At 29.9% G+C, this 12,064-nt stretch overlaps 1 protein-coding gene across 5 annotated transcripts in view; it reads right to left on the reverse strand.

The window, feature by feature from the left end:
- Nmdar2 (glutamate ionotropic receptor NMDA type subunit 2) overlaps positions 1–12,064 on the reverse strand; it is a 183,172-nt gene that overhangs the window by 36,548 nt on the left and 134,560 nt on the right. For all 5 annotated transcript variants that reach the window (XM_087406182.1, XM_087406184.1, XM_087406179.1 and 2 more), the window contains exons 4-7: positions 5,582–5,760; positions 4,852–5,266; positions 2,427–2,610; positions 1,705–1,843 (exon numbers count right to left, since the gene is read on the reverse strand). In XM_087406182.1, coding sequence (XP_087262308.1) covers positions 1,705–1,843; positions 2,427–2,610; positions 4,852–5,266; positions 5,582–5,760 — 917 coding nt within the window. The remainder of the gene's footprint in view (positions 1–1,704; positions 1,844–2,426; positions 2,611–4,851; positions 5,267–5,581; positions 5,761–12,064) is intronic.

Consider the following 12,064-nt stretch of genomic DNA (forward strand, 5'->3'; position numbering starts at 1 on the left):
AATATGCTGAATAAGGATTGTGCAGAAATCCAATTGCAAAATATTTTATGTTACACTTATTTTGTATAATTTATCAAAACACAATATTTTAATAAATTAATTAGGTAATTCAACGGTAACAATTTAATTAATAATAAAATTAAATTTTTAAAAATATCACTGATAAAAATATAGCAATAGTAATTAAAAATCTAATGGTAAGAGAGATGGTATAAGTAGTTTAACATTTAAAATTACGTTTACGGCCGTTTGAATCATAAATTTTCTGGTATCTAATATTTTATGCAAAATTTATCATAAACTTCAGAGAAAAGAAAATTTTTCTAATACAATATCTTCCTCGTCGGAAATTTCCATTGCGCACGTTAAGAGATGCTATATTAGTTTTATCTACCACAAAGCACCACGCAGTAGTACCTTCACTGCTGCGTACGTGACAATCGTGTTACTGTTTCTATGAAGGAAACGGATGCATCCTGAAATATCTCGCAAAGCATTTCATAACGCGATTATGAGCCATCCAGGTCTGACAATATCTAGAAAGCATCAGCTAAACAGAGCACTCCCTTCGTGCACTGTGATAGGTTCAATGAGACTTAATGAAAGCCTGCACTGTCGCATTAATTTATTCGCAAATGATCTAGCGCCGCATAATAAAAACGGTAAAAGAAACGGATTATGATATGAAGTTATTCCGCCGATTAATAGCGTAACACTTTGCGGTTCTCCGCAGCAGATAAGCAGATTGCAAAAGGAACGTCATCGGCGCCAGATGCAAAAGGAAGCTAAAGTTTACCGCAATTCCGCGGCTTCAGCTCCGTAAATCCAATGTAATGAAAGAGACGATCACGAAGTTATATATAGCGTGACCTCTTTGAGCCTTTTCGACAGCGAGGGCGATAAATTCTACATTTTTACTCGATAACGCTTCTTCAGTTTGAAGCTAGATTGTGCACGACAAAAAAAACTTTTATGCGTTTTTTTTATTCTTTTTTTCAACAGTTTTATTTTAATGAAATGTACCTGTGAGTTTATTTTCCATTTTTATTTAACTCCGATTTTAAATTGGAAAATTTTTTTCAACGACTATAAACATCGACTAGAAACATATAAAATGTATATTTGGTTCTAATAAAAATTTGTCTAATTATATTGGGTCATCTAAAAAGTATCCGCGGTTTTTTGTCACTAGATGTGTGTTGATGGTCATATATCTAGTGACAAAGTACCGCGGATACTTTTTAGATGACCCAATATAATTAGAAAGATTTTATATAATAAATAAAAAATTTAACTTTTAATATTCCTATTTCTTATATCATAATAATTCGCTGACCAAAAAAGTTTTTTTCAGCGTATAAGTATTTTTCTTCGCTAGAATGCAATATAATAGAAAATTAGCGTGCCTTTGTTTTTAACCCAATTTTGATACTAAAAATTCTTTCTGTTATATAACTTTATGCAAATATATGCAAACATTTCGTTGCATTAATGGCATCGCAACAAAATATTCAGTTTGATGAGGATACCGTGAAGGTTCTAATCTTGATATTCGGCGCTTTTTGATTTAATTATTCGTTCATCTTCATGTATTTATTTCTGAACGTTCAGACATGCATCATATCCCGCGTCGCGACTAGCAATAGCTTCTGGAAGATAGAGTTTCGTGGTTGGTAAAGTACATGTAAGATGATTTAAACTTACCTCCTCCCAGACGAGCTGTTTGCTAACCCCCGGCCGAAGGTTCATAATTTTCAACTCCGCCGCCTTTAACACACCATCTTGAGTGAACTCTACGTTTGGCTTTCCTTGATCACCCTCGACCGAAACGTTCTTCAAATATCTGGAGAAACAGAGAGAGAGAGAGAGAGAGAGAGAGAGAGAGAGAGAGAGAGAGAGAGAGAGAGAGAGAGAGAGAGAGAGAGAGAGAGAGAGAGAGAGAGAGAGAAGGAGAGAGAGAGAGAGAAGGAGGGAGGGAGGGAGGGGGAGAGAGAGAGAGAGAGAGAGAGAGAGAGAGAGAGAGAGAGAGAGATAATGTGTTATAATGTATAAAGCAAGAACTGTAAACTTTTATAAAAATTATATTGAAAGATATTATAAAATATGTATTAAATGCAATGTGTATACATAATTCATATAATAAGATTATAATATTAAATTTATTAAGTAATGTGTAATAAATTTAAATCATTTAATAATGTAAACATTTTCATTTTGTAACATTACATAAAATAAATAATATATTGTATTATCCTGAGAATATAATTCTCAAACATTTTTACAAAATTCTGTTAATTAATTACAAAATTTGTAAAAATTTCCTATAATACCTTTTAAAGAAAATTCTAGTCTTGCTATTTAGAAAGTTCCGCATGAATGATGCATGAACAAATCTATTCACATTTTAGCAAATTGTGTGAAATTACTTGAAAAATAGATCCCCTGTGCTCCATCGTGATTCACCGATGCCTTCACAGCTCAGTTGAGTGTTCAAACTTTGTTTCGCATTTTTCGGATCATTGACAAAGTCCTCGACACCATAAGCGTAGACCTTGATTGCCGTGGTGATTTCGCTTACCAAACTCTCACTGCTCGTATCGAAATGTACACCTGCGGCAACAAGAAGAGATAGTGGATTTGTTAAAGCAATTTTATTACCAGCGAGATTTATATCAATTTGCACGATACCAATTCAATCATGCCAGTGTAAAGAAGATTTTCTATTCCTTTTTTTTTTGCTTTCTTTTATCAATGATAATCGGATAAAAACAGGCACACAACCAAATAAGCTTAAAAGTAATTTATGAAACACTGATTTTAATTTTCAATATAGAGCTTATTACTTAAACTTTCTTTGATAATTCATAATTTGCGATTTACGAAATTTGGATTTTTGAGATAACTGGACTTTAATTCGATTTGATATTTTTTTAGTTGTTTATTTTTAAATAATTTTACGATTCTGTTTGTATTAAAAACCTGTGTAAAAAATATATTTTTAAACTTGAAATACCAAATATTTATTTGTAATTTAATTAAGAAATAAGTGGAAAATGAATTTTGTACAATATAACTTAATAAAATAAACAGATGTATATATATATTAGGTGTTGGAATTAATTCGTAGCGTTTTACAAGTGATGGGAAGTACTTTCATTAATGTATTTTTTAATGCTCATGTGAAATAAATAACATTCTTTCATTAAAAACGCTACGAATTAATTCCAACACCTAATATATATGTATAAAAAGAACAGAAGAATTTCATCCAAATTTATAAATTTTTTTGTTATTTCTGCTGTTGATTTTATGCTTTGCTTATATTTAAAAATATTTTTATATTGATTGTCTCTTTTTTATACATTCAAAGAATATATTTTTTTTCGTATAGAAACACGAAGAACTTGCGCTTTGTAAGATTTTATTCAACCAGATTTTTATGCGATACACTGCGCCAACTACATTTCCATAAACATCAAAAGTGTGAGCAGGATGCGAGAAAGAGAGAGAAAAATGAAGATAAATCGATGTATCACAAGGTTGAGAAACGTTGGCGATTCATGCCAGAGTTGCTTTCTTCTTTTTCTTCAACCAGAAGTTGACCCGTGAAAATCAAGTCAACAAAAATTTTCTATATTGTTTGAGTATATGTATTTCAAGACGATATATTCTTTGAAAATTTAGCGAGATACAGAAAAATCTTGAATTTCACGATTTCGTTTTGCAGAGCTGCAAATAGTGTATAACATCTTTTTGAAACACATAAAATTCTTACTTTCTTTCGTGTTAGCTAACGTGAGATAAATGTAGATTTATATGGATGAATATATATACTCTTGCAACAGAAAGAACTTACGAAAGGAAAAGACAGAGAATATTAAATATAAGCAAGCAACGTTTGCTTTGCTTGATTCGTAGCAATCGTGTTTTAAGAGCACGAGGTGTTTGCATTCTATATAGAACGAGTTTACCGCACTAGTTTTAGCTCGCAGAAATTCAGACGCGAGAGATTCAATCTAAGTTATGTTATTCTACATGGTTCACCAGAAGGAATTTGGCGAATTTATTTTTCTCTCAAGAATATTCTTAGAAAATTCTCAAGGAAGAAATCAATTTTCTGTTTCCGCGATTCTGGTCACGGTGTGAATAACTTTCCCGTTTAACCGCCCGAAAGCCATGCATTCTTACCAATAAAAGGCGTACTCCGAATGTTAACATATGTGTAACCGACGTAAATACTCCGTTTTACCGCGATGCCTAGCACATTCGAAAGAGATGTGAGATTATATATTATTTTAAATGAATTCTGTGTAATGATTAAATTAAAATTATTTTCGTATTACTGTGTACATATATATGTATTGTTTTTCTTTTAATTAGAAAAGATAGTTATTTTTAATTTATTTTCAACATAATATATATTTTAATTAAATTTTTATTATAAGTTTAATTAATTTTACGTAGTTTTATAATTTTTATGTAGTTTTAGACTAAAATATAATAAATACATATTTGATATACGTAATCCTTAAATTTTGTGAATATATTTTGATCTTCTTTTATAATTAATTATGAAACGAGAAAGAAGACCTCAGAAGAATTCTTAATTTTTCAGATATAAAATTATCGCAGAAAATTTTAGTCTAAAACTATATAAAAATTGTAAATTTAATTAAAATATGTCACAATTTTTATTTATTTTCGTGTAATTAACCGTTATAATATTGATTATAGTTTACGCACAATTTGACTAGAAGTTCGTACACATGAACCTCATAGTATTTTAAAATTAGAAGAATGTGTAAATCCAATGACCACGAACACATAAATACGAATAGTTTTGCTACTCACCTAACATTCCGACCGGAAACTGACTGGGAGTTTGTAGATTCTCGATAACGCTTTGCGTGACGACCCACACATAATTCTCGCCGGTAATTTTGTATTCCCTGGCAGCACTCAGGATTTCATTAGCTTCTTCTCTAGTCGAGTACAGTAGCATCACTCGTGACTCGCTGTTAACTAGCTCGAGCAAATCGTGCGGTTCGGTAACCAGAATGGCGCTCAGTATGGTGAACTTGAATGTGTCCTGCATGTCGGAGATTCTCTCTCTGACCGCCTGTATGAAGTCGTCGTGACCAGCTATTTGCGAGGTGACTACGCTAAACTGATGCCACTTGTACCTCTCCAGGATACTCAGCATCGCCGCGGTCTGATGTTCCAGCGACGGTGCCAGTTGCAGCTGCAGGCTACTCTGCGACGCTCGCTACAAACCAACGGAATTTCCGTTATGTTTCGTGAATGTTGACGAAGTACATGAACTATATGTTTATTTATACAAACTATATTTCAGTTCAATTTTAACTTCACTTTTATATGTTACAAAAAATATTTCTATGTGCAGAACAAGAAAAAGTAAATAGTCCGAACTTGCTTTATTGCAAACTGCTGTTTCATCTCATATATTTCAACTTGAGGCATTCTTTAACGAAAAATTCATCTATAGATATTGTTTACGCGCAGGAACATTAAAAGTAAAAAGTTCTTTTACTTTTTTCTCATTTTTGTTGTAATAACTTACTCTCTCCAAACCAGAATTATCGGCATTCCATGCAATCACAGGGATTCCTAAGTAACCGGCCAATTGAAGAAAATATTGAGCGCTGGCCGTACTGCGTCCATATTGCTCGTAGTTCATAAGGTATAAGATGGCCGATACGTTCACCGAAAGAAAGTCCTTGCAAAGCGAGTCTAAGATAGCTGAAACACAAACAATTATTTCATGACAAATAGTAATTCTAATAAACATTCCGATTTTTTGCCTTATTTATTTCCTTATTATTAGAGGAAATTTAAAAAAATTTTTTTATTTTATTAATATCCATATAGTATCTCTTGAGACGATAATTATTCTCAATTATTTGGAAGTTACAAAGTAATATTCATGGAAATAACAATCATTTATGTTTACAATAAATTCCTTTTTTCGATTTGCTTTTACTTTTTTTTAATTTTACAAAGCGATTGTAGCTAATTGAATAAATATCGACGAACAATCGGTGCTTTTCTGCAAGTTACAATAATCGAGTAAAATCAAGTGGATTTTCTATTCATCAGTATCACTAAGCTCATTTCGTTGCACTATCGCTTAGTTGCTGGAATAAAACGGTACACGTAATTTTAATTTTTTACGACCACCATCTAGTTATGCCATGCTATTCTTTCCCGTTAAATTTATTTCTGCGCTTTTATCACACGCACGCCCATTTTCCGAAAAGCAAAAAGCAAAACGACTACCATAAATGTAGTCCAACCTATCTCACGCAGAAATACACTTGACCGACTGACCTCGTTTTGGTTACATCCTATTGTTTCGAAATACAAAGTATAATAGAAAGTTTAATTTTTTTATTTTGTATGATATTTCTTCCATTTGACGATCCAATTTAAGCAAACATCAAGGTCATAACACAGGATTGAGATTTTAAAAGAAAATGTAATGCAGGAATTCGATTTAAGTAAACACTTTAGATTATTCTTTTTATTCCTTTAAGAATTTTTTATTTTTATTTGCTTTTAACATAAAAGTAAGGATATTTTAATCTTTTGAACTCAGATAATATATTGCAATAATTAGAAATCTGTCATTAAAATTAAAATTGCTAATAAAATTCTAATGATAAATTTTCTAATATTGAATTTTCAATAATCCGTACATTAAAGATAAATTCGCTGTCAGCATTTATTTCACTTTCGACAGTGGTCGCATGTGTAATTTAAGTCTCATAATCCTCATAATGTATGTATAATCGATAATTTAATTAGATTAATCAGAGAAAATATTCTCTGATTCAGAAAATATACTCCTATAATATAACGTTATTTCATTAAATACAAGTACATTGCTGCTCTATCAAGTACTAATCGAGGAGATGATTAATCACCATAGAAGAGCCGATTTGTCTTGTCCAATATGATCTTTAACGATCAAATCGAAATAATTTTAAAATGTATTACACAGCTGTAATTTGAACACGAAAAATTTAAATATAATTTAGAAGCACGTATATTTGACAAATAAACGCTGTTTTCTTTCAATCTTTATATTTCTAATTTAATAGCAATTAAACTAAAAAGGTTAGATTTTATCCTGCTAATAATTATATATAAATATTTAAATGAAAGAATTGACGTTTCTTTATCTATATATATCTATAAATAATTATATCTATGAAATAACAGCTATAAGAGTATTCCTTTCGTTAATTTTTTACTGTATTTCTTAAAACATGTCTGTATACACTTGTGTGTTATAGTCAATCTTATTCTCTTTTTAGATTATCTATAACTTTAGAATAATTTATGAGTTATAATAAGTATTGTACGCACCTTGTGATCAAATTATATTGGTATATTTGAACACTGCACTTTCATATTCATTACTATGTTATGTGCATATATTATATTATTTATTTAGTATAACTATCACATTATGTGCAAATAAATCATTAAAATATATAATTATTGCAATTATCGTGAAACCATTGATTAATCCAGTCTATTCATGATTGGTTGTATATCTTTTAATTATAGATTTTGAAATTTTCAAAAAATTTGACTAAAGTACCAAATGGAAATCAATTTAGCCACTGAGAATAATTGAAATATGTATTTAAATAATAAACTCACCTTTTTGATCGACATCATAAAATACATTAATTTATTGGATTTGTAATGTGACTATATTAACATTACCAAATAATATTATTTTAACGTAATAGCAGTTATTCACATGTATTGTTTCCAATACAAAGCCATAATCAAGTTTAGCACAATAAAATAATATTTGCGTAGCACTCTGTGCCTCTAATGAACAATATTACAATAGAAGTGGAAGTAGTACAATAAATACGTTAACATGAGTACCTATGTAATTTATTTAATTATTTCACTTGTGACGGAAAAAAGCGTATATTAGGTATTCTTATCAAAAGAAATAACGGTGATTCAGAGACATATTTTAACAATCTGTTGAAACCCACATATCTCTTAAGTGATTGTTAAATTAACAGGCCTAGTTTCACTTCTCTCTGTATATGTATATGTATATGTATGTATATATATATATATGTATGTATATATATATATATATGTATATATGTATATGTATGTATATATATATATATATTGTATATACTATGGCCTGTTTCAAATTAGTGAAAACGTAGTACCATGAATGTAGTAGTTAAATTTGTATCAAGCAACAGCAAGTCGATTAACGTAAATTCCTTTGATCAGGAACTACTTTGACTTTGGAATATTGTATAGTCGAATGCCTCGTCGAATGCGTTTGTAATTTGTTGAGATTGAACGTACATAAATCTTTAAAATGAACTTTAATACAATAAAACAGCAATACTAAATACGCAATACTTTTTAAGTGTTACAATTAAAAAGATATATTACAATTAAAAATTATTTGTAACAATTAAAAATATAATGAAAAGGTTCATCTCTGATAAATAATGTTTTGTCTGTTAGTCACAATGAAACTGCATCATTAATGTTGAGAGAATTGTTCATTCATTTATCAATAAATGTATATACACACACACACATCACACATACACACACACACACACACACACACACACACACGCACACACACGCACACACACACACACACACACACACACACACCACACACACACACACACACACACACACACACATATATATTTATAGACATTTTGCATTATTGCATTCGTTTGGAAATTTGTAAATTATAATTGTACTTATGAAAGTGATAAATGTTCAGAAAGTGAATGACGAACTGGACAAATTGGTATCGCTTGTTTTAAACTCTCATCAAGTGTTATTAACGAACAGATTATTTATGATTTGTTGGTGTTTGATCTAAATCGATGAATAGATTATTTACGACTTTGCGTGTTCGCGAAAATTAATAATTCCTAATGAAATGTTGAATTCTCGCTTGTAACAGCAAATGACATTTAAAATTGGATGCGTAAAATTATCAAATATGAACGCTGTCTCATTTGACAAATGTTAAATTAATATCCAGTTTTATTTAATTATAAGTCTGTGATCACATTTATTTTTTTCACCAAATTGTACATCTATTTCTGTACAATGCTGTAGCACATATTAGTGGAATATACCTTACGATTTCACATATCAATCTATTAATCCGTACTGATACAGACGTAAATCCAGTTAACGTAATTAAACGCGCAATTCATCAAGATTAGTCACCTCCGTAGAACTATATTTGTAACATTATTCTGATCGTGATATTTGTGAGGAACTTAACACGATTCCGCCAATCCTAAACCATTAATATTAACACATCTACATTGGTTGCAAACCAGAAATCGGTCGCATTTGTTTCGACCAACAATTACGATGCTAATAACGACAATCCTGATAAATTGAGGCTTCCGCATTATTGGCCGCAAAGATATTTCGTCGGTAATTACAATATCGCTAATGATTACACTACCGTAATCGGAGATACTTGCTTGGGAATGTTGCCTTGGCTACTGCGGGTCAACCCTTCTATATCGATAGTCAGCTTAACCACATATTAATTAATCAGGTTATTATGAGCGTGTGGAATAGGCTTCCATAGTTTCATAATTAATGGAAAACATTCTATCCTTCTAAATAAATATAGATTTAAACAAGAATGACGAAAAAATTTCTCCTTTATATAATAGCTATAGAGATATAAATCTGATCATGTCTGGCCATATACGGCTTTATTCTACTGAAAAATAGATTGCATCTGTTTATGTATAATCATTTATTAATTTAATTAGCGATATTTAATTTCTTACGATGTTTACATTATTATAAATATAATTCTTTTCAATTTGCGGAGAATACTTCTATGAAGTAATAATAAAAAAGTGAGATTGTAAGAAGATTGTAAGAATATCAGAAAATTATAAGAATTAAAATTTATCGGCCATTATATCATATAACTGTTTTAAGATACGTTTATTAGAATTTAATTAGAATGTATACTTTACATTTATTAAGTATTCGAAGTTATTACGTATTTCGAAATATTAAAAATATTATCAAACATTCATAAATAAATGAGAATTCCTCTATTCTTGTTATATTGTAATAATGATAAGATATAAAAATTTATACAAAATGCTCGGAATAATTATTTATTTGAAAGTAATAATTATGAACTGAATTTGTTAACTATGTAATTAGATTAGTAGAAATATTGTTGTTATAGTATTAATATAACGTGAAGGCATTATTAAAAAATTATATTTGCATGTATTATAGTTTAATTATTCGTTCGCGTTTAACCGAACATTTTTCATAAATTTAATACGCAGCAGTTTTACTTTCAGTCGTAAATTTCAAAGTTTTTCCTTAATTGGAATTCGTACAAGAAGGATTTGATATTACATCACGACAAAATAATTCGAATAGTAAAAAAAATGCAATGTGATTTTCAAACTTCTACTATAACTTTATATTTAGCAAAGTATAAATTGACGAGATAAGTTTAATTGAATGCATACTGAACGTTCCTTGTAAATATTTTACAATTAGTCTAAAAGCTTGAGCAGAGTATATGTAGTAGCGTTCCTGTAAACACGAAACTAACGACAGTTGACGTTTAGCATAAAACGAGCTTAATCGATAACCATTTAATCGATCGCTTATTCACGACACTTAGTATTTAAATATTTAAAATGTTTCACAACTAATCAGATTTGCAAGTTATATAATTATTTAAATATCATTGATTTTATTCAATAAAATCAGATAAGTTGAAATTGACTTATTTAATATCAATTCACGACTATATTTAGTAATTTGATCGATATTGACACTGTTTTTACACTTCATTCAACAATAATTATTTCCAAAAATGTAATTACGTGCATTAAACATGCAATAATTTTACACAATTTTCGTAATTACAAAGAAGAATATCGAAAAAATTTCACTCTATGACTTCAAACTTTAATAATATGATTACTATTATTTTTTTTCCTACGTGTCAGAAGAAAGTGATTTTTAAAACTTAAAGTGTGTGTATCGTCATTTAAAGTAATACGGTCACAGTTCTATGTAAATATTGAGATTGGAAGCTAGTATGCTATCCAAATATTACATAGATGAGGGAGGAAATTTCGGACGCCGAGAATCATGTACCGAGTGACAGTAAACGCGTAAATACACTGACATCAACTACTGTCGTCATGAACGTGTGAGTTAAGCCTGAAATATTGGCTTCCTAGGACATCTTTCAGATACGAAGAAACGCAATGCGCCAATGTTAATTCCGACAGGTCGTACATCACTTCTACGGCCGAACAACGCGCAGAGAAATACTTCCCATGGTAAAATCTTCCTGACCAACGTCGTCAGACGGGAAATTACGAGGGGTTTGCGCACAGTTGTGTTTGCTTGGAGATGTTCACACGATGCGAGCAGACGACTTCAAACATCACCAAATAAAAGAAAGAAATATCAACCTACCTAAACCATTAAAACAACTTTACCTCTTGCGGATTTTTTGTTGTTAATGAAATATTCTAAAATAATCTAAAACTATTAAGTACATTAAATAAAATCCATCAAAATACATAAATAATACAAATGATGACCTATTATATCTATTCCTTTATTAATATTGATAAAAAAAAATGTTCACAGAAAAAATTACTTTGTTCAAGTATCTAAAAATTTAACTAGGTACGGATTTGAAAATAATTTTATTATATAGACTATCAAAATTATCATGTACAACAATCAAACATAATAAATAATGTTGCAAAAAGCATTTAACATTTTAGTAACCAGTATGAGCGTTCTACACAATTATTTTGATTTAAAAAAATTTGTTTTTAGATCTGTATCTAGCTAAATATTTAGTTACTTTAACAAGAGCGTTCTTTCCGCGTTGATAACAAAGCTAAAACCTAAGCTTAACTCTCTAGAGCTAAAAACTCTGTAGCACAGTTACTGACGCTGAATTTGTACGATCCATTTAACTAAGGTTAAT

Source organism: Acromyrmex echinatior, chromosome 5, assembly GCF_024713525.1.
Source record: "Acromyrmex echinatior isolate Ae372 chromosome 5, ASM2471352v2, whole genome shotgun sequence".
Taxonomy (NCBI): domain Eukaryota; kingdom Metazoa; phylum Arthropoda; class Insecta; order Hymenoptera; family Formicidae; genus Acromyrmex; species Acromyrmex echinatior.